The sequence below is a fragment of the Anopheles coluzzii genome, chromosome 2 (assembly GCF_943734685.1).
Source record: "Anopheles coluzzii chromosome 2, AcolN3, whole genome shotgun sequence".
NCBI lineage: Eukaryota > Metazoa > Arthropoda > Insecta > Diptera > Culicidae > Anopheles > Anopheles coluzzii.
This window is the reverse complement of record NC_064670.1, coordinates 89,130,700-89,158,528: the sequence shown is the minus strand read 5'-3', so window position 1 is coordinate 89,158,528 and position 27,829 is coordinate 89,130,700. Positions and strand designations below refer to the sequence as shown.

General features: G+C 42.6%; 1 protein-coding gene across 2 annotated transcripts in view; it reads right to left on the bottom strand.

Annotated features, from left to right (window-relative positions):
- Window positions 1-898: 898 nt before the first annotated feature.
- Window positions 899-27,829, bottom strand: part of LOC120950520 (Down syndrome cell adhesion molecule-like protein Dscam2) — a 50,008-nt gene continuing 23,077 nt past the window's right edge. The window contains exons 9-26 of one of the 2 annotated variants that reach the window (XM_040368625.2): window positions 27,590-27,707; window positions 23,024-23,238; window positions 22,705-22,832; window positions 22,303-22,608; window positions 20,795-20,926; window positions 20,357-20,506; window positions 19,747-20,229; window positions 17,452-17,668; window positions 16,837-17,232; window positions 16,151-16,767; window positions 15,890-16,051; window positions 14,166-14,312; window positions 13,271-13,978; window positions 4,294-4,735; window positions 3,808-4,214; window positions 2,064-2,252; window positions 1,810-1,984; window positions 899-1,478 (exon numbers count right to left, since the gene is read on the bottom strand). In XM_040368625.2, coding sequence (XP_040224559.2) covers window positions 1,340-1,478; window positions 1,810-1,984; window positions 2,064-2,252; window positions 3,808-4,214; window positions 4,294-4,735; window positions 13,271-13,978; window positions 14,166-14,312; window positions 15,890-16,051; window positions 16,151-16,767; window positions 16,837-17,232; window positions 17,452-17,668; window positions 19,747-20,229; window positions 20,357-20,506; window positions 20,795-20,926; window positions 22,303-22,608; window positions 22,705-22,832; window positions 23,024-23,238; window positions 27,590-27,707 — 5,131 coding nt within the window. In that variant the 3' untranslated portion in view covers window positions 899-1,339. The remainder of the gene's footprint in view (window positions 1,479-1,809; window positions 1,985-2,063; window positions 2,253-3,807; window positions 4,215-4,293; window positions 4,736-13,270; window positions 13,979-14,165; window positions 14,313-15,889; window positions 16,052-16,150; window positions 16,768-16,836; window positions 17,233-17,451; window positions 17,669-19,746; window positions 20,230-20,356; window positions 20,507-20,794; window positions 20,927-22,302; window positions 22,609-22,704; window positions 22,833-23,023; window positions 23,239-27,589; window positions 27,708-27,829) is intronic. The other variant, XM_040368626.2, reaches the window with a different exon arrangement.

The following is a 27,829-nucleotide window of genomic DNA, read 5'->3' as shown; positions in this document are numbered from 1 at the left end:
CCCTACTACTCGGACTCGGGCTCGGACTCCGAATGACTCAAAGTGACTACGGGAGACTCTGGACAACTCCGGACACTTTCAGACGACTCCGACTCCAGGCGACTCCGTGCGACTTCGGACGACTCTGGACGATCCCGAACGGCTCCAGACGTTTCCGAACTACTCCAGATAATGCAGGGCGGACCTACCTTCGGTTTCGAAATTATCGGAGTCAGATCGGAGTTGATTCCTGATTTTTGCGAACTTGGGGGTAATTAGATCAGTTCCATGATCGGTATGGATTCAAGATCAATTTCAGGACTGTTCTGGGTGTGGTATAAGTTCCAGGACGAGTTCAAAATCAATTCCAAGACTGGTATAGGATTGGTACCAGATCCAGGATTGGTATGGGTTTAGGAATTGTTGCAGAACCGGTGTGGATTTGGTAGATATTCCAGGACTGGTATGGAGCCCAGGATCAGTTCCAGGAACAATATGATTTCCGAATCTGTTTCAAGACTGGTAGTGATCAGTTTCAGGAAAGGTTTTCGATTGGGAGCAGTTTCAGGGTCAGTTTGGAATGGATATCAAATTCACGGACAGTACGGGTTTGGTAGACTGCTTTTGTCCTCGGAGTCTCTGTCATTAATAGGGGGTTCTCTCGTCCTCAGGGTCGCTCACGAGACTACTGTATCCATTTGATTTAAATTGCAAATGAGTTAAAACACTGACTAGTAACTTACTCACGGTACTCTTCGATGATTAATTAAGAGTGAAATAATCACTTTACGTTATTTACTTCATTTATCCCTGTTGAGTGCTGAATGATTGCCGTTGGCTAAGCTTGCAATTAGCTTAGTGTATACTTGCCTCCCCTTTTTCGCATTAGTTTCGGATGATAGAACACCAACATAAATACGTATAACAGTACTCTTTCTTGCCCGATTTACATTCAATGTAAAACAAAAACCGTATATTCAACTTGAATGAAGATATAAAAAATCTCATGACGGTGTGGGTATTGTGCTACAATAACGACAATAGTTTACTCTACACTACGGGGAAACTACACTGCTTGACGATGGATGATTGTGGGACACGGGGCACTGAACTCTCGATCGTAAAGCGTTCAGTGTCGATACTGGAGGGTTCTGGAGGGCTCATTACCACCACGCAGGATCGGACTGGGGTTCGAAAAGAAGTAATCAAATGTGACGGGAAGAGAATGGGAATGGAAATGGGAATGGGAGGTCTGTTTGCAATTCAACAGAAAGGTGGAAAAGGTTGAAAGAGAGATAGAAAGCACGAAGAGTCAAGATTGAGATCAGCTGACTGGAAATGCACGTGCCGTGAATTCGTTCTATCTCGTCGACGATTTGCACTCGTCCTGCCGTATAGCCTTTTCCATCGCGCGCTGTACCTCGAGATCTAGTGCCCGCTCGCGATCACTTTCCGTTTCGCTAAACTCGGCCGCTGTCACGTAGGTCTTATTGTGGTATCTACAAAACGAAGCCAAAACGCGATTACTAGTATCTGCTGGCTGGCAGGGCCAGCAAGTGTGTACCATTCGATAAAGGTTGACAGTGTTCCAAATCCGGTTTTTGTTTTGTGGTTTTGTATTGTTTTTTTTTTGTATTGGATTTTGTGGTATGGCATTAGGTGAGGTCAATTTTGAGTTCGGGAGACGTTACTGCAGTGTGTCGCTTCTAATGTGCTTAATCGGATGCGGCCACACGCAAAACGGAAAGGCCGTAGACGAATGCGATGCGATGCAGTAGGGCTCCCTTTTTGGTTAGATTTTGGATCTTGAGATTTAGGTACCTGAACTACCTGTGCGTACTTGAAGATGGTTGCATATCGAGGCAATGATTGTCCTTTGTCCGTAGCTGATGCCCGAAGTGGCCTTTCCCCGTAGCCTGGACGTGGCGGGGCGTGTTGGCGCGATGATCCCGCACCGGCGACAGCTCCTTGATCGATTCCGTGCTGGACTCGTGGTGCAGAATATCTGCACAGACAATGGCAAAACAGAAATGGAATTTAAGTTACACCCGGCACCGTGAATCGATCGCACGTTCAAACCATACTTGAACAGGGCGTTTTCGAAGGTATCCTAAAGGTGGGTGCGTTGGAGAATTCGTTAATGGGGCTGCTGCTATCCGACTCGGAATAGTTGCTGGGACCGAAGCTGCGTTGCCCCATGCGTCGCAATGCACCGTCGTCCCATTTGGCAGCGATTGATTTCGTTGAGCTGGGCATGTTCATTGGCGTTTCATCTTTCAAATGAAATATATGCAATGTGTTATTTTTAATGTATTTTTTTAAATAGTTGTTAATTTAATCTCTCAGTACAAAATTAATCATAGCTTCAAAATAATTTTCAACTAAATTTCCATCACTCTTGTGATCATTTGACTAAACATGTGATATACAAAATTTCCTACATAAAATTTAAATAAAAACACTTATGTTTGTGTTTTTGGTTTGTGTAACTTCCACTATTCTTGGAATATTGTTTTGCCTACAAACATTTAAAAAAAGTAGGTAAAACGGTATCGATAAGGTTTTATGGCGATAGTAACCAACTGCACAATCTGCAGTGAAATGCTTGAAATTAAAATTTTCTCAAAATTTCAGGCATTTATTTCGAATTGACTAATTGCACGTTGTAGTTTTCATAAAAAAGTTTGAATTTGAATTTCAATAGTTTTGTACATATCCCAATATTTTTAAACTCATAATAAACAGCGTTTGTTTTCAGTACTTGAGAATTTTCAATGGTAAAAAGTGATAAAAAACATTTAGGGAATGTATTATGTGTAGTATATTTATTGTCTTAGGTAGGTAGCGTTGATTGTCTGAAGGGAGGAAATGTCGCTCTGTCTATTTATATTTTGTAGTGTTTTTTTTAATTTAATTTTATGCAATACGAACTTTTCAACCAGTCTTCATGAAAGACTGATAACAATAAAAAAATCCACTGAAAGATACAATACGGCTAATTGCTTTTAATTATAATCTACAATAATTAGTGTTTACAATGTGATCTTGTTGTTCCTGCAGTTTGCAAAAAAAAATCAAATATTGATACGAATGATAACTATGCAATAACTCGCTATTCAAAGCTCAGTGTAATGAGTTTTTGTTCCAGGAAGTGGAGTTTCAATCATTTTGCGTTATTAGTGTAGTCGATTTTTAAAATAACAAATTTACTCTAATTCAACGTTTTGGAGAACATTTTGATGGTTGAAATGCTATTGCATAAGAACAGGCAAACTCAAAACTGCCCAATCTCAAAATTAAAGCTTTTAATGCGGCCCTCAACGGTTTGAGGGCTTTTAAAGGTTTATATAATTATTATTAGAGTTTTGACTATTTACCAAAATTTTAATCTTAAACTTATTGAGATGAAAATCAAGCTTCAATAGTAGAAATTAGAAATTTGATAGCTTTAGACAGTATTCTAATCATCTCGTTTTGATTCCTCACTTTAAACAATTATTAGAGAAGAGTAACGTCAACTAACGGCAACGGCCCTCAACGTTATTTGGGAAGCAATTCGTCCCACGATTCCAAAAAAGTTTGTAGACATGTACAATAGATACACGATATTCCACACTTATTATTACAGAACAGCAATAAACACAGTGTTCCTAAAAGTTGTTATTAAACCCCACGAAACTAAACATGGTTCGACCGGCGCGTCCACGCGTATAATATAGCATTGTGTAGTTTTCAGACTAAAAATACACTACACCGACAGTTGCAATAACATGAAACCACGTCCTGCCACGTCGTGTTTAAAAGACTGCATTTGAAGCTCCAACTTACCGGTGTTGTAAAACTGTTGCTTGTGCCAGCTGGACTTGCCCTTGATGTGTCCTGGCATGTGACCGGTGCTCTCCAGCAACGGGTAGGCAGTGGCATTTAAATCACACTCCGGGTGGCCGAAGGTGCGGAACTGCAGCGAATAGTCTATGTTCGATGGGTTTAGGCTTCGCGGCTCCTTACACAGCCGGCCGGTGCTCGCGTTAAATGTGGCGTACGGTGAAATTTCGTACATTTCGGCGTTCTCCTCCTTGTTGATCACCTTGACGGGCGATGCACTGTACACCTGCTGGTTGCGGATGTTTTCCGACTGCTCCTTCATGCTCAGATCGGCCGATAGTGTTTGGGTGCTGTAGCGATCGGAGTTGTTGGTGAAGCACAAAACACCCCGATACTTGGCGCCAACCACACTGGAGAGGGAATCGAAACCGACATTTCGCAACGTATCAACAGGGTGTGATTGCTGACCTGCTTATTGCTAATACTTACAGACTTAAAACAATTACAATGATGGTAATTATCATCACCGTCGACTGCAGCCACTGGAACTCTACCTCGTCCGATAGCAGAATGGAATCGTTGTTCTCCTCCGGCATTGCCTTGTACTCTGGTGGCGGTATTTTCTCGCCCGATAGTGTTAAGGTGGCAAAGTTATACTGTGCCATCGTTTTCCCTGCATCGTTGTTGGAGGTGATCTTAAGCTCGTACCAGGTGGCGGGAATGAAATCGCAGAACGAAATGCTCCCATTCGTGTGCTGATCGCTGCCGGAAAGGTCGGATGAGACGATCGTCCAGAACGGTGTATGAAGCCGACGGTATTCGATGGAAAAGTGCGATATTGGGCAGCCACCGTTCAGCCAGGAGGTGAGAAACAGATTCAGGCAACTCGAGTTGGTGTTGAACAGTTCTCGCTCCTCGGGAATGTGTGGGGCTTGCGAAGAGAGATTAAGAGGAATGTGAAATGAATGGAAATTAGAAACTAGCTAAATTATGTAGTGTTAGTCAATATACAGCAACACATTAATTTTCCATGTACAAAATAATTTTATAATATACAATATAAATGTATAAAAAATCGTGAAATTAAAAAAAAACTAATTCGCCAGCAGTTGGTTATTTGTCCACATTTAAAATCATTCCCTTTCGCTTTGTATCATAAAATATAACAAATATAAGGTATATATTCATGTGACTACAAAGAATAGAAGTAGGTTGTAATTCTCATATTTTTCTGATTATTAAAAACAGATAATTTTTTTTCCCACTCGCCCTTATGTTTCGTTAGGTTATGGGCTAATAAGCTAAACCATTTGGAACATGTTTTTCTCCAACGTAACATTAATAAGGTACTTAACAATACATATTTGTTATTGCGTGACAATCCACTCGAGACCGTTGATGCATGATCCCTGTGACCGACTCATAAACAATCCTATTTGTTAGTATTGTTTGTGTTGTTTTATTTTTACAGGTCGAATTCAGGTCGACAACCTACTCGAACGTTATAGGTTTGTTGTTCATTGTATGTTTGTTGCCCTGCCACATGAGAATCATTGCGAGACTCGCGAGTCTAGTTTGAAATTGAACCTGTTTGTCGGGTCAAACTATCATCCGCATGTGATGTCATTATTGGTCGCTATCATGTCACTGTTGGTTTAGCTAGGAGTGGAAACCATCGCAGCTTACTAACTATCTTGTTTTGTGCGGTCATTCAAACAACCATGCTAACCAGGTCAAGCACTGTGCTTGAGGCGTGTTTTTGTTTTCCATATGCGATAGGGACTCTTTTGAAACTTAACATAATATTTTGTCGTGTGGACGCTTACACCGTACAATCGTTTCAGGTTTTAGTAAAGTGTTGATGCCATTGCTGCTGGTAAATAATGTTTTTTCTTTAATTCCGTTACCAATAGCACCTAAACCACAATTGATTGGGAGATTGCATCTAATTAGGTTACCCACAAATTTCGTTTTTAACTGGACTTTTCCTTCTTTTACGAAAAGTTGATATACCGTCATATATGGGCAAATTCATAATTTGTCCTGTATTTAAGTGCTGGTCTAATGGACATTGAACATATAAAATTTCCGAAGGAAACCATGATGGGCTTTCAAGAATTATTTTTCTATGTAACAGCGAAAAACGTGTTCTAAATAGCTGACTTTAATTGAGTTTGATATTTTGTGCTATGGTTGGAGATAGTTGTCATTTTCATTTTATAATTTTATCATCATTATCAGGCATTAAAAACATAAAAAAGGCATAAATAATAAAAGCAGCGAGTATCGTGTAGTACAAATTCAATGCAAATGTGTAACATTAAGTTATTGCCACTTATAGCAATTGTATACTCGTACGACTTAAACACATGCCCGTCATGGGTTTAAGCCACGTATGGGCCGTGTCTTCCAACTTCCTCCCCAATAAGTAGAACCGACTATCCTGCTATGTTCATTAGTGGTACAGGCATACCTAGACCGACAAAAGTTGTTAGGCCAATGAAAGAAAAGTAGATTGGACTGTAGATCAATAACTGTAAATCAAAATTTCTACGTAATTTAATTGTTTCTCCTTTCAAAAGACGGTAATGGAAACGGCAATTCGATCTATCAGTTCTTTTTCTGTAGTTGGCGTATTAGTTTTCTTTGACAATAGAATAATCAGAATATCGTGCAGTGATAAAAATCTTCATTTTGAAAGGATAATATCAGATTTTTATTTTTTTTTAAATGGTGGTGATAGCACTAAAGGAGTCTTATCCTTGATATAATCCACCATGTAAGCTGAATATGATTCACTACCAAAACGAGCATCACCATCCATCATAGGAAAATTTCAGGGTATGGTTTTGGAAGATCGTCGATTGCTTGTATATGGGATAGTTGAGCCCATAGGTATCTCACAAGTAATAATATAACATATTTTGTGGTTCGAAATTGAAAACAAGCTCCCAAGGAGTGTCTCCTTTTCACCGCACTGAATAAAAATGCAATGAATACACCTGCTTAAAAACCATCGCGGAAATCAGTGAAGTAAGGTTCAAATTTATGAGTAAATGTTCTGTTCGTTATCTAATGTGTATTGTAAACAAATTTTGACTCGAGAGGGCTTCATAGTCCATCGATTAATAAACTAAACTAAACTAAACTAAACTATTTGCATTCCACCCTTATAAGTTCGTGAGCGGGGGAGAGCGTGGCAATCCATAATATTTAGAGAAATTTTGATCAAAAATCCCCCTTCCTCCTCAAATAATCAAAATTCCCTACCGGTTAAAAACCCTTATCGATAGCAGATTTAATCAAATAAAAATGGATATAGCAGAATTCATCGCAGAGAGACCATTTGCAGACCTTCCACAGGGTCACTTCCGTGATGGGACAACAAGGAAAAATTAGAAAATATAATTACAGGAAAACTCCCGTTACATACCTATACTAGTCACCTAGTAGTAACCTAGGTACAGTCTTCCTTTTTTTACATTAAAAACCTAGCCTACACCTAGTTCCACACCGTGCTGACACATTCCCGCTTTCCGCGTGTTCCAAGGTAGGTGTATTTAAACATTTTTACTTCCATAATGTATGCATGCATACATTATCCTGCAAATGTTTGTCACGGCCGAAACAGCTCACCACCAGCTTCGACTATCGATTTGAACTTTAGCTTCCCTGCCGCCACCGCGCACCAAACGACACATTACAACGTGTCTGTCAAGTGTGCGCTCGTCATACGCGACAACAACCTTCGCCCAGCGTGCAACAAATTCGCGGAATACACCATTAAACAATTGGTTCAATAAACGCTGCTGCTCCAGAAAAAGGTTACCGATGGCTTGCAGGCATACCTGCCCCACCACCACCCGCTACCCCCCCCCCCCTCCCTCCCTCGATCATCCACTCCTAGTGCAATTTTCATCCCCTCTTCGAGGTTGAGTTGGGGATGAGATACTGTGGAATAATTAATGGCACACATCGCGCGAGCTAGAGGAAACGTGCAATAAACACTGGCGCGAATCAAACACTCCACTGGTGGCTCATGCCGCCGGTACTCGATCTCGATGGATTGCACCGGCGGATGGATGGATGGATGGATTGTCACTTCGTGTGGGAGGCGAAAGCAACAGCAGAAGAAGAAGAAGGAAAAAAAAACGGAATCGGGTAAATCATTTAGCCTGATTTCAGTACGACTTGCAACATCACGCTTCATCACAACACCGATTGGATGGATTCCGTGCCGATGATGATGATGATGCTCGTACACCAACCAACCAACATACACACACACACATGCGCGTAGGAGGAATGTCTGGTTGTGACAGTGTAGTGTGTCCGTGCGTGGGAATGTGTGTTTTTGCATAGTTGCTAAATAGTCAAATTAATCCATTCAATTACATCGGCCCATGAAGCGCGAGCAGAAAAAGAGAGATAGAGAGTAAACGAGTGTATGTGTGTGTGTAGGTTGGCTGCTGTTGGTTGCAACTAACGGCTCTGTTGCAGGATGAACGACTCATCACTCAGGGTGTCCAGAGACGGGTGGCAGAGACGCTACCCGCTACCTCAGGGTTCTACCGAGCTTTCCCGCCCGGTTGCTGTTGGGGGTGTTTTGGTCGGAGCAAAAGGATCGATAAATAGTCCAAACGTTTGGTCGGATTTGGGGCTGGATACCGTACCACATATACACACACGGTATGTGTATCTATATAGCGATCCTCTCTCCTCGGCTCGGCTCATCCCTCATAGCCGCCGGTGTCCCCGCAACCGGTGGCGCCACCATCATTCGAAACCAAAGCAATCGACCACCGAAACCTATTCTAATGCTGGCTGGGCTGACGTTCGTTGCTCGGACGGTTGGTATTATGTTTCGTAAGCCTGGATCTGTCCCCTCCTTCCCCTCCCCTTCCGCCCGCATCTACCGGGTTTGGGCCCGGATGCAAAGGACAGGATTTTATGTTTCCACTGGTGGCACCGTGTGCATCGGTGCGAACCGTCGTCGTGTGTGTCATTTGGGTCCGGAAGTGATGGGGGAGGTGGCAGTGGGGGAGATTGCTGCTGGGATGAGCCTCCGAGCCGGCTCGGTATGTGCGATTCTGCATATGGAGACACCGGCTCCGGGGTGTGTGTGTGTGTGTATGTGTGCGTGTGCAACCGTGTGCACATTAGGTTTGGGGGTTCATTGAGGTGTATAATTAAACGTACATTTAATGATGCTCCACGGGATATGCTTCCACTCGTCTCGCTGGCCAGGGGATTTTGCTAGCAGCGCTCTCGCTCTCTCTTTCTCTCTCTCTCGAACGTGCGCGCGCGCTCCCCAAGGGGAAAACGGGAAGCACAGGACTTGACAGAGACATCGGAGGTTGGGTTGCTTATCATTCGTCTGTGTCAAGATTTTTCCTGCCCGCTTTGTTATCGTTTGAAAAGGTAGGGAATGGCTAAAGCGGGGGGAGGGGGGGAGCATCTAGGAAGCCTCCAAGCATTCAAAATGGCATCCTACGGATTAGGTTAGACGTACGGGTACACAGGTTGGGAGGGTACGGGTGCAAAATCCCAAAGCTCCCAAAGCTCACGGAACTGGAGCAACATACCGAAGTTCCTTCGAAATGTTGCACAATTGCACACCCGGCCCCCGGCTAGAACTTGATACACGGGGGCTGGGCGCGCTGGGAAATGTGTCGAACTGTGGGGTCGTGTTTCGGACCCTACCCTGCCCCTGCAAGGCCCGGTGTGTGTGTCGGTGCGAATAGTTGGACTCAGCAAGTTGCACTCAATTGCGATGCCATTGGGCCCCGTCGGATAATTATGGCATCCGGCAAGCGTCCCGATATGTGTGCACCTTTCGGGCTATGGACACGACGGTGTATGAATTGGAATATATTTTTAATTTTATTCCTTTCGGAAGCTTTGGACGCTCGTAAAGTGGAAACTCCCCACCTGGAGGTCATTTGAACCCTGGAGCTCCTGCTCGTTCGTTTGCCATCCCACATCCATCGCCGGCGTGTAGAGTGAAGCTTCGTCAGCCGTATAAAATGCAAATGCAAATAAAATACAACGAAAAAGGGCTATAATCTGCACCGCACTAGAGAAGATCCGGTATGTTGAGATAGTTTTAACAATTCATCGATTCCGTTTGCATGAGCGAATCGAGGGGGTCGAGGAGACAGAGCGATACAGTTTCCTGTGCTGCATTTATGCTGCACACAAAAGTCGTCACCCCTGAGCCAAGCAGGCGGGTTTTGCGGATGGGAAATAAATCAATTTGCATCACTCATCGAATTTTCCCATCGCAGCAAGATACTTTCTAATTTCTTCATCCGTGTCTCCGGTGCGACAGATAAATAATGCCAGTGAGATGTAAATAAAATGAATCTCAAAATTTTCCACCCGACCGGGCAGGTAGCAGCAGTAAGCTCGGTCCCCCCCCCCTCCCCCCGGTTGACCCCCCTCAGGACGCACTCTGGCTGGGGATGCATTGTCAATTTATGCTGTTTGTGTATGTAAATAAGCGAAACTTATGTTCAGCCACTCACTCGGTCTTTCCCTCGCAATGCCATCCACCACCACCGATGGCATTGCGCCGCCCCGGGGGTTGAATGCCGCCCGGGGGTTGACATTTATCATGTGCAAATGCTCTCACAAGTTGGAATGCAAATGGTGCAGCGGCCCCGGGTGGTGCCGTTCAGGTTGGCAGCATTTTCGAGCACTACCTGGGTGGTGGTTTCATGTTTGCCTGAATGTAGGGTGTAGCTTCTTGGGAGGAGCATTTGAATGGTGCAACTCCTCCTGGGCTAACGCCTGAGCTGCCGTCCGGGCAGAAGCAGCACGCGAGGAAGCACACCGAACGACAATCCTTCCCCGGCTTATCGTAACCGGAATCATCAAAGTTTATGACAATTAGTTTGGCCAGATTAAGTGAGCTCTGTCTCCGTTCCACTGGTTGTAGGGGTTTTGTTTGGGGAATAGATGTAATAAAGTTACTCTATTACAGCACGTGACATGCCCGGATGAATGCGAACTGCTGTGAACCTTTTAATCTGTGCTATATACACCTAGGAGTGTTTGCTAAAAGGAGCTTTCCTGAAGGTGGAAAAACTCGCTTTATGAGATATATTTTAATTGATTGAATTGTCGGCAAATAATCTGAGATATTAAGCAAGACTATTGTGATAATGAGTAAAAACTGTAAATTCTGCATAAAGGTGGTATGCAAAATATATGTACAGTGCATCTGTATTAGGCAGGAACTTAATTGAAAAATTCGTAATGCCAAGAAGAGGAAGAAGATAGCATGTTACTCAAACTACCTGCCATACTGCTGTTCCTCAACACCAAACTTGTTTGGATTCATCAATGTGTTGGTCCAAATCATTTCAAAACTATCTTAAAGAAGTGTGAACGAAGAAGTGTTAAAAAGTTAGAACACTGATGCAAGGTAAGAGTAGGCGCGAGCATAACGGAAAAAGGAGGTATCCAGCTTACACCGACTGATTCTTCCATGATAAATTAAGTTTAAACATTATTTACTCAAGAATGTGAAGTTTATGAAGAATGTGAATTCTAAAAACAAAGTTTTTAGCAAAGCAAAAATTACCATTCTAGATTATGTTTTATACAACAATGGAGCCCTTTCCGTTTTAAGTTCGTAGGTTGAAATTTCAGCCTGTCAGCTGTTTGCATTGTACAGCAGTTTTCGAGCAGCTATCTAAGTCGGTATAATATACAGGTGGGCTTATCCTAAGCGGTATGAATTTAGAAGGCTGATTTTTATCGCTTCTGCTTCTGAATGAAGATTTTAAGAGTGCTTTGTGTATTCACCAAGCCTCCAGAAAGCTTGTTTGAGCAAAAGTTTTCACCCGTTCTGTAAAAAAATGATATTCAAATTTGGTTATAAAAAACATGCTGTGAGACCACCTGGACCACATACACTTTGATTCTATATTCCATCACCTGATCTCTTTAATGCACCTTGGGATAAATGTAAACATCACCTTGTTTTACCTTTTTTTTCGAGCAGGTACTCAAATCTAATTTCAGATTTGAGGCTAGAATAATCTAGACTGAAAATTGCAGGCTAGTTTTGAGTGTGGTTTTGTATGGAGTGTCTACATGATTTCAGCCTCCAACTGTCAAACTCCATACAAAAAGCTGACTATAATCGTGAAGGGCCCCAATAATGGAAAACATGTCATTAACACAGTGGCGGATCTAACGGTAGGTGGACTAGGCGGTCGCCTGGGGCCCCGTAGATAGCCCTTCTATGGTATGCCGTATGGACAGAGTACTAGCGACAAGGGCACCCGAAAGGATGGCCTCAAGGCTGGCGAATCATTTGCACCCCCCCCCTCCGACAGCAAAACATTTATAGCGTGTGACTGATGATCAAAGGGGCCCCCGACTGTTCAATCTCGCAACAGCAAGTTTAGTGCCGCTACCACCCCCCCCCCCCCCCGCCACAACAACATTTACCATTTACAGGGGGCCTCAACTCGTCTTTCCGCCTAGGGCCCCCGATACCCTTAATCCGCCACTGCATTAACATACGTAACATTATCAGCTATGCTATAATTGTTAGCCAGAATTTGTTTTGGGGTGTTATTACAAGGTGTTGCCAGTCAATTTCCAATGAAAATAAAAAAAAATTCATTGCTTGCGAGATGTTATTCAACAGCTGTCAAATACAGGGATTTCTAAGTTATTCGAATGTAAAAATTGTTTTACACCACGTGCAAAATGTTATTCCACATTATTCCGATATTTAATTTAAATCATTTTTTTATTTATATTTTATTCAGGAGGGACGGCTTTGCCGTATTGCTATTTAATTTAAATCATAATGATTATTAATTTCTTCAGCATGATCTTCAACACTTCATCTGTCAACGGGTGATGAGATCTATCATCAAAATGAATTGAAAATCATGCTGATTAAATTGCAAATTATTATGATGGAAATGAAATGTCAGATCTATGTGGAACAACATTTTGCACGCGGTGAATAACGAAACTGACTTGGAAAACCCTGTATTGCATTTGCTTCGTAATAAAATTTCAAATTTTAAACATAATTTTCAACACATCAAAGAAAGCTTGAAATGTGTTGAAAATCATGTTGAAGGAATAAAAAAAATATGATAATTGAAATGCAATATGATGTGCACATTCAGAAGTGACTAAACCCTGTATTTCTTGAAGTACTGGGCGTCTCCATCGTATTGATTGGCTAATAAAATTTTACTAGTTTTTTTTTAATTCAACAGGTTAGGGCCAAAACTGCCTTATGGTATTCTACAGTTTAAAAAAAAAACAACATAAATATTGCTTGTCAGCAAAGCCTGTTAAAACTATTTCCTAATGGATTTGTTGTGTAATAAGCATCGTTACAATTTCCCCTTTCAAATAAATATGTTGAGAAACAAGCACTGACATCAACTCTACTGGGCCCGTTTGTGTCCCGTCACCTTCTACTCACCTTTTCCCTTGGTGCGCACGGCCAGCTCTTCAGTAAGCATCCCGATGCCAACCTTGTTGTGTGCATTGATCTTCAGAATGTACTGAGTGCCGCACTTCAAACCGTTGAGCGTGTACGCCATCTGATCGCTCGGAATTGCCACATTGGACCACGCGCCGCTGGTCGTGCGGTAGTAGAGATTGTAGCCCTGTATCGGGGCACCACCGTCGCTGGCCACCTCCCACGTCACGCGCAAACTGTCGAACGAGGTGTACTGTATCGAGAGCTGCGTCACATTCGGCGTCTGCAGCGCTATCAGCATGTAGTGTATCTCGTCCTCGCCGAACAGATTCTTCGCCGAGCAGGTAAAGTTACCGGCTATCTGTGGCTCGACGCTATGTATCTTGAGAAAGCCTTGCGAGATCACATAGTACTGGCTGAAGGTAACGGCCTGGTCCTTCGTTATCCACCGCGTCCGGGGTGTCGGGTTACCGACGGCGACACATTCCAGCACCAGGCTCACCCCGACCGGCACCTTGAGCAGCCGGGAGAAGGACGCTATTTTGGCCGGCGCCCGGGTGTTGGTTGTTTGCGAAACCACCATCGTCGGGTCGCCCTCACCCTTGGCCGTCGATGCCGTCACCCAAAAGTCGTACTTGTTGTTCTCGCTCAGACCGCGCACCTCGAACATGGACGGTCGTCCGGTTTCATCCACCCGCACGATGTTATCTGGAAATAAGACCGCGCCAACCACGCCATCAAAAGCGCAACATATGGCGTGCAGTGGCAGATGGGACGAGGTATCAAAAGGGAGAGAGAGAGAAAAAAAATATGACGGCAAAGAAAATAATAGCATCCAATTAGTATCATGGATAGCAACAGCTTAGCGGGAAGGCACATTCGTCAAAGACAGTACGTTTTGGGGAACCCTTCTTGCCGTGATCCTTTCCGTACACGGTGTAATGGGTGATGATGCCGTTAGGATGGGCGGGCGGTAACCAGGATACGAGTATCGAGTCAGCTGTCAGCGTGAGCGCTTTGATGCCAGCTGGGGCTTCCGGAACTGAGAAGAAAATTGAAGGAAACGGTAAATAGATGTTTAATGTGGCGAATTTAAAAGGACAATTATGGTTATCAAAACGGTTCGTATTAAGCAAAACTTTGAGTTTTAGAAGATGAAAAATATATCAAAATGATTCTGTGTTGAAATTTAATCATTTTCTTTTTTTTTCGTTCTGACAAAATGTCATTTATAAAATTTCTTATGGAAAGAACAGAATATACGTCAACACACAAAATTATGTCTAGTATACTTCTGTAACGGGCGGTCCCGTGGTACATTCGTCAACTCGAACGACTCAAAAACACGCCCGTAATGGGTTCAAGCCCGGAATGGACTTGTCCCCCCGTAGTAAGGATTTGACTATCTGGCTACGTGGTAATGAATAAAATCTTGAAAGCCTGTATAGGCCGTCATGTCCGCGTAGGACGTTTATTTGATATTTCATTATCATCACAATATTTTTTTATTTCTTCACCATGATTTTCAACACTTCATTCAACATTTCCATAGTTTTTTTACCGGGGGTTTAAAACCGCAACTTATCACGATTTGTCGTCAAGATCTCTTCTAGATAAAATTAATATTAATATTACAACCAGTTTGATGCTTTTTTTGCGTCATCATAACCTAAATGGTTATTGCGCTATAAATGATTACGGGGTAAACCGTGCGATCACACTTTACATGAGAAACTTTCAAATTTAAACTGAATTTCCACGAAACAAAATGCATGCAGTATTGATTTTTAAAAAGTTGTACAAATCTAGATGAGATGCGGCTTCAAACCCATGGTGAAAAAAATATGGAAATAGACATATACAATGTTGAATATCACTCTAAAGAAATTAGAAATTATTAGGATGAAAATATCAGAGTAATGTGAAATAACTTCTTGCACGCGACGAAAAATATTTTTTTACGTTCAAAAGTGAGTTGGTAGACCCTATACAATTATTTTATCATAAACTTGATCAAACGCTTCATACTTTACAGTCTGATTCATAAGTTCCTGAATAGAAAACAGCCACCACACATTGTCGATTTAATTGTTTTATGATATAATTTGATATAATGGTATCGTTCACATTTAATATTCCGTATAAGCATTCTCTTTCTTGTACAAAAGATTTAAAAACTGCTATGTCTTTCAGTTTGATCATATATAAAGCAAGCTTGAAGTAACGAGCAATATCACACAATGGCAGGTTCGACATACGTCTAACAAAGAGTGATACGATTAAAAGGATGTTGTTAGAAAATGAAATTGGTTTATGCAATCATCAAACGGGTTCCATCAAATGTGTGGAGCAGGTTGGCGCGCGGGCGTATCACTAGATCCATCGTGACTGGAAGCATCCTAGTGTATGCAGCGCGCACCAATTGCAATGATCAAAGCTTATCGAAATTTATCGAAATTGAGATATCGTCGCGACTGAAAATTGGATGCGGTGCGGTGCAATGCATATCATTAAACATATTCGCACGTCGTTCGTGTTGGACGAGCGTTCCAGTGGACACACACACACACACACAAACATCTCACTTCCCCCTGCTTTTCCCTTGCGACCCGTACTCACCGTCCTCTTCAGTTGCACAGTACACCGGAACGCTGGCCACTCCGTCGCCGGAGAGCGTGAAGCTTAGGACCTGGATCGAGTAGTTGGTCGCTTTCATCAGTGCGTGCAGGTACGTTTCCAGGTTGGAGGTGCGCTTGATTTCGAACGGAAACACAAACTCGTCTGTGGGGAAAATGGTGAAAGTGGATAGTGGTAAGCCTTTGGTCCCTTTTACGGGAAAACCAAAGATAGGTGACGGCTATGCGGGCATCATATACGTACTGTTTTTCGTGAGCGGACGGTAGAGGATCTTGTAGCCCTGCAGCACCCCGTTATGGAACTGGGGCGGCGGCTCCTGCCACAGCACCTTAATGCTTTGGGAGGACAGGCTGGAGCAGGAGACATTTTGCGGCTCGGCCTCGGGTGCATCCTCCGACGTGGTACCGTACACGACCGTACTCCACGGACCGGGCGCGATGCTGTTGTACGTGCGGATGCGCAAGGCGTACCGCGTGAACTTCTTCAGGCTGGCAATGCTCGTCTTGGTGGTCGCCCAGCCGTGCACCGTGAGCGTCGTGTTGGAGATGTTGTTCGGGCTGGCGATGAAGTTGATGTTGGTTTTCTCCTCCACGCAGCTGACCGTGTAGCCGAGCAGCTCCCCGTTCCAAGACGCTCGGCTCGGGATCTGCCAGGTAAGCACCAGCTCGCCCATCGCACCGGTTTTGACTTTCAGCCCACCGGGAGCTTCGCCCGGTGCCTCTTCCTGCGTGCGCACCACCAGCGGGCTCGTAAAGGACGAGCACTCAATCTCGTTAATGGCCAGCATGCGTAGCAGGTACTGGGTCGCCGGAAGCAGCCCCCCGATGCTCGTTTCGTCCCGCACGCCCCCATCGATGCTGCTAATGATAATTGCGTTGAATTTGACATCTCGACCCCGCTCGGCATGCCGTGCCCGCCGTGTCACTTACCTTTTGATCATGTTTACCTTCGAAAAGGTGACGTTCACCGTCAGCGGGCTGTCCCACGCGGCTATCGGGCCGGCCGGGCCGGAACGGTGCGTGTCCTGCACCGGTTCCTTCCCCAGGCGCACCGGCTGGTACTGGACGAGATAGCTCAGCACCGGTGACATGCCGTCGTACGGGCGCTTCCAGGACAGCCGTATCTGCCGGCTCGACACCTCCATCACCTCCAGGTCGGACGGTGCATCGGGACGCTCCTGCACCGCTAGATAGATGACGTGTTCGCTCGTCCCGTACAGGTTCTCCGCCGTGCAGACGTACTTGCCGGAGTCGTACCGCTCGGTGAGACTAATCGATAATTGCGATCGCACGCCAACGCTCTCCTTCATTTCGATAATGTTATAGCTGCGCAAATAAAGAGGATGGAGGAAAGAAGAAAAAAACAAACCCACCAGCATATCAAACTGTAGCCGCATACACACACACACACGGAGGACGATTGGAAAAGGCCAAAATGGCGCAAAGGGAATAATTTCCACTTTCGAAACGATCGTTAAGAGCCGCTCGGCGAGAGAGGGGAGCAACGCAAAAGCTCGCGTCATACTTTGCATCGGCCGACCTTACCGATAGTTGTTGAAATCGATCCGCTGGTTCTTGTGCGTCCAGATGATGTTGATTGGTTCATCGCCGAGCGCTAGGCACTCCAGCATAACGGCATCGTTCCGGCGGGCCGATACGTTCTTTACCGGCGAATCGAAATGGACCGCCTCGTTCACGTCTATGTGGATGATTTTCTTCAGACTGTTGCCGATCCCGTTGGCCGCCTCACACATGTAGTAGCCTGGTGGTTGTGGTGCGCGAAGCGGGAGACGAGGCGAGAGCCCCAAAAATAAAGCGATATTTTCGATGAATAACAATTTGAGTGAAGAGAATGATGTATTGAATATATAAAAAAACAAGCTCATAGATTCAAACGCACGGGCTTTTTTTTCGAACGAAATTATTTGCGGTGAAAATTGGCTGTGAAAGCTTCCTAGAATAATGATCCGTTCCGCATTAATGATTGCAGCATCAATAACCAAGCTGCATTCCAAGCTCATTTGATACTGTGTTTCTCTTTACAGGTTCACTAAACGAATCAGGTTTTCTCGCTCTAATTAATTCGCAGAAATTTTGCGTTTTGCTTTAACAATTCTAGGAAATTATCCCGGTTTGATGATAGGGAAACAGAAATTTGATGTGTATAATATGTAACAACTGACATGGAAGGCATCGAACGAAACGGTTACGCTTGAACACGCTTGAATTGAACTGTAATTGTATATCAATACCATGGGAGTAGCAAAGTTTGAAATATCTTTTACAAGTATTTAAATTGTATCTAGCTACATTATTGCGAAAAGAGGAGTAATAAAAGTGAAATTTTGAGCAAGGAAAAAACGGGTATGTTTTATCTCACTATATTAAATCGTGCACTTTCGTTGATAAAGAAGATAAAATTGTAAAATTTAATCACACAACCACCTTTCTTTAATACTGTTTAAAGGATTTAGATCAATCGTTGGTAGTCAACACCATTTTGATTGTTTTCTTTTACCGATTCCATGAATAATTGCAATAATTTGTTTACATGTAAATTATAACAATTTATCTCAGAAAGATTGCTTTTTTGGTTCGTGATTGAAACAGACCTACTTTTAAGGTTTTATTTTTTCAATACTGCTCTTACGATCTTTCGTGCTGTAAAGGTTTGTCGCTGTACTTCAAAGAATATGCAAATCTACATAAAATGCAAAATTTTCACGTTGATTGCTATGGGGTTGGCAAGCTTAACACGAAATGTAACATTTGCGCATATATCAAGGCAAGATATTTGTTCTTTAAGTCATACAGTATGATTTGCCTTTAAAAAGAATTTTGAATTTGTAAACATTGTTGTAATAATTAGAAAATCAATTATTCGAGCAGTTTTAAGAAATAATCCTCAAGAAATTCACTACAAATAAATTTTCATTCAACATATCTTACTCAATTGAATTGTAATGTTATTACAAAAAAAAAAAAACATATTCATACGGAACAAACTAACTTTAAAAAACTTATTATCCATTTAAATTATTTTTTTCTATTTTTTTAAACCGACAGATTGTTATGTCTGCATTTCAATATTTGCCTTTAAAATAAAAACTTATCAATAGTTTCGAAAGTATTATTTTAACAATGACTAGAAAAAGGTGTAAATAACAACTAGAATAATATTCAAGTCAACCGGCCGAGCTGTCACCGTGAAATTGTGGATGATAACCTGAAACATTATTATACTTTTGAAACCTTCAGTGTTGGTATAAGAATAAGTAAATAATACAAGTTTGCTGTCCCCTTGTATCCCTACAACATCAACAATATTTTATTTGTTTGCAAAAATAATATTATTATTTTGTTAATTAGACATAAAAATAAAACAATTTGGCCAACAAGCTGAAGTAAAATTTGTATTATCATTTTTGTTAATAGAACAATCTTTTCATATTAAATTATAGTTTTTATATTTTGGCATACTACTTTATAGTGCCGTCTGCTGTATGGCCGATTGTGATTGAAAATAAAAGATTGACATAAATCAATTATGAATAAAACTGATTTTCAAAAAAAAAAAAACGTTGAAGAACTTTTCAGTGTGGTGATTATTTTATAATTTGTCAAAACAACTCGACCAATACTATTTTCGGTAGTACAACGCATTCTATATGGCTATGCCGATAAATGAATAAAACAATAAACCCACACGAAAGCCCTAATTATTGTTGCATTAAAAGCCGAAGGCTTTCCCTAATTTAAAATCCCCATAATGCATTACGCGGGCCCCATGACAAACGAAATCGCGAAAGCGATTGCCAGCAACATACATTATCTACTTACCAGCATCCGGCGAAGTGGCATAATTGATGCTCAGCGAGTTGTTCTTCGACAGTATGGAGTGGAAGTCGGTGGACAGCTTGCCTTTGCCGCGGAACCACGTTATCTTGGGCTGGGGGAACCCGTCCGCCTCGCACGGCAGCACTATCGGGTGGCCCAGCACCACGGCAATGTCGTGCGGTTCCTGCGTCCAGGAAGGCGGCACCTGCACCAGCAGCTCGGCCGTGTAGTTCGTCTGGGCGGCCGTATTGGTGGCGAAGCACGTGTACCGGCCGCTGTGCCTGGCGGTGATGTCCTTCAGCACGAGCAACGAGAAAAACTCTTCCTTCTTCTCGCTGACCTGCAGGTCCGGCGTGATCGGGGCGCCGTCTTTTTTCCAGCTGAAATAGATCGGCATATCGCCGGCCGACACGGAACAGGTCAGCTGTGCCCGACCGCCAACTTTCATGATTTTTGGAAATGCAAACGGTTCTATTACGGGTGGGCCTATCAGCAGGGCGGGAGCGAGAGAAAGAGAGATACAATGCAAAGTAAAGGATTAGTTTCAATCAAATGCGACAGCTCGGCGGCCCCAAAACTTGCCATCGGATTCAGGCGCGATTGCAACACTTACTGTGTACCACTAATTGTAGCTCCCTGCGCCCTTCGTCACCATTCGGTCCGGTCACGATGCACGTGTACGGTCCTCGATCTTGCGCCGGGTCGACGGTATAAATTTTCAAATATCCGCCGTGCTTAACGTCGGCCACACTGTACCGTGGTCCTGCAGGTTCCATTTCCGGAAGCGGTCATCACGCCGAATGCAAATGCCATAATAAATGATCCATCCACCCGTCGAGAAAACGATACAGGAAGAAGCGGTGCCGCATCACATCCGCAGAGAGGGAGCCAGTGCCAGTGAAAGCGAGAGAGAGATAGCGAGCGAGAGAGAGAGAGAGAGAGAGAGAGAGAGAGAGAATGATAAGAGCGAGCAAAAGGATTACATTTAATCGACAAACGGTGCACATAGTGGCCAGCGGGGAGGCACATTATGTTTTCCATTACGTCCTACCGGAAACCAGTTCATTTCCGCCCCGTATCCAACGCACTGACTGGATGGGATGGCCGGAGAAGGGACAGTGCAGCTCGATCGGCTCGCCAGCAACAGCCGTAATGGGTCCGATGGCACGTACGTACGGTGGTCCTGCGAAGAAAAGCGCATGGCAAGTGGCCCCGGTTAGTGTGTGTGTGTGTGTGTGGGTCAGTAGCAGTAGCAGCTGCCGGACGGACCAAAACCGGACGCTTCGAAACCGCACGATGGTAAATCCTTACAGTGTGCTGCAGAACGACGGATTACTGGGTTTGATGGTTTTTGAGGGATTTGAATAATTTCGGCTGCACCACAGTTAGGTAAACATGCAACTGATATTTTGGTGTACTCTTAAGGCGGATTAAAACATAAATGAATAGAAAATTTAGATTTAAATGAAACCTAAATAAAATAAAAGTAGTTAAGTAATTAAAAAAACATTTCAATTTTTGATAATATTTAATTCGTAAGACAAAAATAACAATTAGGGTAAATGTACCAATGGAGGTGCAATTTGTCAGGGGAACAGATGTGCTTTAATAGATTTAAAATGGTAGGAAGATAAATTTGTGAATATTTTAACTCATAGCAATTGGAAAATGTTTCATCTTCGCAATCGCAACCATTTTTACCATGAAACACAACAAATTTACACATTAAACAAACATATTTTTGTGATTTCCTTGTTGTATCTATAATGGTGGTATGGTTCTTATATTTGTCATATTGTGATCCTATAGTGTTGGTAGTCAAATACACCTCAAAACAGGGCATAATATCAATGGAACTTAGTTTTGAAGCTGTTTTCGTATGGTTAGCAAAGAATTACTCCATAATATTGATTTCTTACATAATTTATTTGGTATAGTACTTACAGGAAACTCATTCCTATTGCTTATTTCTGTTGTATTTCATAAAAAGTTATGATAAGAAAATAATAATTGAGTTGTTATGAGATCATTTACAGCGTTAACACAAATACGAGTTTTGTTATAAAATCATCTTTAGGATTTTGGAAAAATGTTGACACATTTCACAAAATAATGGATTTTTCTGTCACTATGTAACGGAATGGTCCCATTTAACTTTTAAACCCTTTTTAAAAGACCAGATAACATTTCACAATAACATAAATAACGTAATTACTGTAAAATTATCGTATGGAGCGCCTTTTAGTATACTACCACCGCTATAGGTACGTTTAGCCTATCACATCAAAAGTTGAAGGAGTTAATTTCCAAATTTCGCAAGAGACATCTTTTCTGCAGCGCACTGTAACGGTGCTGCCACCGGAGACCAGCGACAAGCGCCCAATGTGGCTCTCCATTCGGAGGCAGTTAAGCTTTCGACAGGTTAAAGCAATAGCAGCAGGTGTTAATAGCAAGCACTATCATTGTGCGATCGTGCGATGCAAACCCAGAAACCCCCGAAAAAGGGGGTAACTACTCCATCACGCTCCCAACACAATGCTCCTCGCACACGGCACTTACCGTAAACGTTCAGGCGGGCCTTGTGCGAGGCGGTGCCCATGCTGTTGGACGCGACGCAGGTGTACAGCCCGCCGTCGTCACTGTGCACGTGGCTGATGTTGAGGTGCGTCGTTACGTGACTGTTGATGTCGAGAAACTGATCCATCGTGTAACGGTGCAGTGACGAGACGTCGAGGATGGGCTGGTAGTCGAGCAGCCAGACAAACTGCGGTGGGGGCGACCCGGCCGCCGAGCATTTCAGCGAGATGTACGCCGAGGCGCGCACATTCTGCTCCACAAAGCCATAGCTTATCTCCGGTGGGCTTTCTGGTGGGATGGGATGGGCGAGCGAGTGATACGGGAGCAAAAAAGGGACCGATAAAACTTTCGCCTGCTCGTAGGGCCCGGCACACCAATACATACCTCCGAGTTTCAATTCCGAGCTGCCCTGAGCGCTGCTGCGTGCATTCGACACAATGCACTGATAAATTCCTTGATCCTTCTTGCTTACCCTATCAATTTTTAGTGTGTTTGCCGACAGCAGACTCATGCTGGTGGACGAGGCAAAGTGGTAAAGAGTAAAAACGTCAAAATGATGATAAGCATAGAGGGAGCGATGGGAGAAAAATAGCTCAACAAAGGGAGTAGTAAAAAGTAAAAGAAGAAGACGAGTAGATAGAAATTTGTGAAGATCCGACGAGTCCTTGGTTGGGACGGACCGGAGGCGCGCGCGTTCTTGTACCTGCGTTCCGAGCGACCGTTAGCAAACAGCTCCTGTCCGTTGTGAAACCATTCGATTTTGTTCACCTCGCTGCCGTAGATGGAGCAGTTAAGCAGGGCCGAATTGCCCGAGTTGATAATCTGGATCTGGGGATGTATGTGCGCCACCAGCTCGTTGCTGATCGTGAGATGGATCTCCAGCTTCTGCTCGCCGAACTGATTGAATGCTTTGCATATCTGCACGTGAGAAGTTGAATTGAAAACGGACGTTTGCTTGTTAGGTTACCGTTTATACATGGTGGGGCAATGTTGCTGTGCTTCTTGTGCTACTGATTGCATTAAACCATGCACCGACCGTGAATGGAATGTTTATAAGCATATTTTCAGCGAGCAAATATTTCTAACAATGGTCAAAGGTTTTTCTAATCAGCTAATCGAATAGTTCAGACCTTTACATTATGTGTGTGACATCTGGATGGGCAAGTTATTTTAACGGGATAAGGAAAGCAATAAATTCCAGAATTTAAATGGAGAGTATTGGGGTACATGAAAGTAGATGTGCTCAATAAAACCTTGAACCCTTACATTAGTATACACCCTGGTACAGAGCTGTACAGAGGTGTAGAGCAACGGGTCACATTAACAAGAATTGGAAATAAACCAAAAAGTATAACCGGAATTAAAAATCATAGAAACGATAACAACCTGGCCAATGAAATGGGCAGGAAAAAGTAAATAAGCATGAATAGTTTTTGATGGAAACATAATCCAGTATAACAAGTTGTCTTATCATGCATGATCATGAATAAGAACTGTATGTACAATTGGTACCAAAATACTAAATAGGTACATAACCATCCGTTACAATAGATACATAACCGAGTCTGGCACTCTGTGACCTATTGTTGAAGACTTGAACTAAGAAGCAGGAACAGTAAATAAGTAAATATTAAATACTAGTGGTGGGTCAAACGATTCATTTCACGACCCGACCCGGAGTCGGGTGCGAGCCAGTCGGAGTCGATTCCAACCCGAGGGTGCCGCAGATGCGCTAGTTCGGAGTCGGAATCAAATCCGATCCGCGGGTGCAACGAGTTCCGGTCGACCCGAATGATGAGTAGGTGCGAGAAAGCATAAGCGACTCCGACTCGTTGGTGCAGCGAGTTCGGGTCGGGTCGGGTCGGATTGAACCAACCTTGACTCGATCCGACCCGAACTCGTTGCACCAACGGGTCGGAGTTGCTTATGATTTCTCGCACCTACTCGTCAGTTGGGTCGACTCGAACTCGCTGCCCCGGGGGTCGGAATGAACCCACCTTGGCCCGAACCGAACTCGTTGCACCAACGGGTCAGAGTAGCTTATGCTTTCTTGCACCTACCGAAGTCGTTGCACCTACTTGTACCTTTAGGGTCGACCCGAACGACTCCGCGTCACTTATGGATGACTCCGACCCAATAGGATCGCGTCGACCCGTCCATCACTACTATATACCAAAACCAAACATCATACGCCATGGTTCTTGCACATGCCTTCATTAATAATTGGTAATTACTATGTATTTTACTTTTTTTTTTCAAAAAAAAATTATTTAAAAGCATTGAGACTCTTTATTCCACTAATGAGAAAAATAAATCCTATGATTTGTAATAAGGTAGAAGAAGTTTCGAAACTATTTAGCGAGTGTTGAACAATTTGTAGTGAGTATGTATATATGAGATAGGGGCGAGAAAATGTATGTAGATTTAAGCTTACTTAGTAAGACCAATTGTGCGTTATTGAAAGTATTGGCCGGATCCTTCATGTATTGCTGATTATTAAACATTAGAAGTAGGATCTGGTCTGGTGGTACAGTGGTCAACTCGTACTACTTAACAACATGTCCGTCATGGGTTCAATCCGCGAATAGACCGTGCCCCCATACCACAATGGGCAGTTTAGAACAAATTGCGGGATAAAATTATTTTTGCAGAAATTGTTAGTTTTTATCGTTTGTAGTAAAGTATTATGAAAGTAAATAACATTTTATTTGAAGTTCGCATCCATACCACCAGGTGGCGCTACATAAAATAGTGTTTTAAGGGATCTTTGCTTAGTTTTATCAATTTTGTGTGTTTTTTTCTTGTATTATTTGTTGCTAATAGTATAAATCATTTTAAAATATACTGTAATGTTCCATAATGAAGATTTAATGAATAATAATTATAATAAAATATAAACAAAACATAATAATTTTGAATAAGATAATTATTTCTGCTTTGTATAGGACAATTGTAGCTAATTCTCGTCACTTTTACTCACAGGTAGTACAAATATTAAAAATTTACATACACAACTTAGGTGGATGCTATTACAAGCTCCTGACGTCTAGTTCACATTTCTAAAGACATGAATAAAGGCATTTAAATATTTAGATAGAGCAGGTACATTGAAATAAAGTAGTTCCCAAATTCGTAATGAAAAGCAGCGCATTTTGTTTGTCTTTGAATATTCATCCAATACTTTTCCCAGTCCTGTACTGCCTTCAGAAGGGGTAATAAAACTAAAAATCCGATGTTCTTGGTTTTACAATTATCCAAAAAAATCAGAATTCAACGATAGTTACAAACTAAGTATTTACTTCATTTGTAAAGTTGACCGCTGTCTTTGTTTTAGTGCGTGTACCTACTGATATTGAACTGGTTAACGAATCAGAGGAATACAGCTCATTATAGAAAATGTCCTTCTGAATGCATTTTCATTTTTATTTTTAGTAGAATATATTTTTGTAGAATACACGAAATACGCTACACTAGGCACCTATGGAGCCGCCTAGTTACGCATGTGTCTGTTTTTAGAAAAAGTTGATGTGAAAAAACTTCAATAAAATTCGCGTTCGCAAACTTTCGCAGAATATTTCTTCACAGATTCATAGTATATATATTACACTATTATGTGACATATATGAGACAACGCCACTCTACGCCACTTTTATAATGGCATTAAGTCAAAAATCGAAATGATGAAAATTTTAAGGAAGTTTTTTCAGTTATTATCGTATATTTTTGCATAAAATTAACTAAACTCAAAATTTTTCATGTGTTTATAAAGCTGACTAAATATCCTTTATAAAATGTCTAAACTTATCAAAATCGGTTCATATTTGAAAAAGTTACAAAGGTTCAAAATTTTCCAAAAAAGTGAAGATTTTTCTGCGTTTTTTAACAAATCTCGACTTTGAGAGGTCTTTTCTAGAGAACCAGAACAGATAAAGAGCTCATATTTGGTATTTTTCTTAGTTTAACCCTTAGTATTAAAACCTATTATTTGGAATTGCGCTATTACAAAGTTGATTTTTTGAATTTCATCCCGGCAAATGCCCATTGTGCATACGTAGGACTGACTATCCTGCTATGGTAACAATAAGTCACTGAAAGCCAAGCTCACTTCACTAGCGGGTACAGGCAAGCCTTGACCGGCAACGGTTGTTGTGCCAAAGAACAAGAAGAACAAGTAGGCTATTATTATAAACGAAAAGGACATTCTGTAATGCCAGTTAACGTTAACAATGTAAACAATGTCTCCATCGCTTTAAAAGCGTTACGTTATTTGTGAATAGCCTTTTACCAATCAAAAAAAGACGTGCATTCAATGAGGTAAAACAAACCTTTTAACTTATTAACTATTGAACGGTTTCTAGCAAATTCATATTATTATAACTTATTTTTTAGCGAATTCCTTGTTTTAATACATTTAATAAAACTGGTCTTTTGTTTACTATTCTTCCAATGTAATACATACAATTCCAATTAATATAATATATTTTTTATCGCCTTTGGAAAACGGTAACAGTTTCAATAGCAGAAATGTTTGAATGGAAGTTTGCTCAGAATAGGGACATATCAATTAATAGAAAACACATTAAATAAAACCACTCATCAGAAATGATTCGCACCCAACAGCACACGTAACCAACCCGCGCGTGCTATCAATCATTTCAATCGTACCGGAAATACTGTAGTTGATAGTGCTGTTGTGAGATCACATTCATTATAAAATCGCCTGATAAACGGGATAAAAGCAGCAAGGAGTGGGGGAAAGCGGTAAGAGCGTATCGATGACCATTCGGACACTGTATTAGCTGAAGCTGGACCTGAAGGGGATGGGGAGTTGAGTGCGGGAAAGTTGGAACATGGAAAGCGCAGAGCAGGATAATGGAAGTACAACAATTAGCCGGTTGTGAATGCACCGACCCACCGTCGGATATCACTGGATGGGATCGATGCAAACAAACACATCATGCACAATGCAAAAGCGAGCGCGGCAGCGGGGGAAAAAAAAATAATTGAACTAGAAGCAGGCCCTGGGCTGGAGTGGATTAGTCGCAGTTTCCAACGTTTGTTTTGCACTTTCGTTCATTTACGTTTGCGTTCCACCTCTCGATGGCCTTTGCATCGATGGCTGTGGCGCACCCGCACGATTGTGCATTCTTGTAGGCCACGGTTCGATGAATCGTTATGTTCTGGTCAGTTCCGATCACCTTTGCATGGTTCGCTCTCATGTGTGTGTATGTGTGTGTGTTTGTGAAATCTATTATACGTAAATAATTACCCATCTTCCGGCATCTCGTTCGTCGACGTTGCGGATGAATAGCAGCGACTGCGATGGCACGATCCGCTGCGAGGACGGCACGGTATATAACGATCCAGTGTCCGAGATGCGAAACCAGCTACGAGGGGAGCGTAAGAGCGTCGCGATCAGGAATGTCCCACCAGTCGGCCAAACGTGCAGGTCGGTGCGATGTCACCGTGAAGCGTGCGGGCGCCGGGATGCAACAGAAAGCAAACCGTG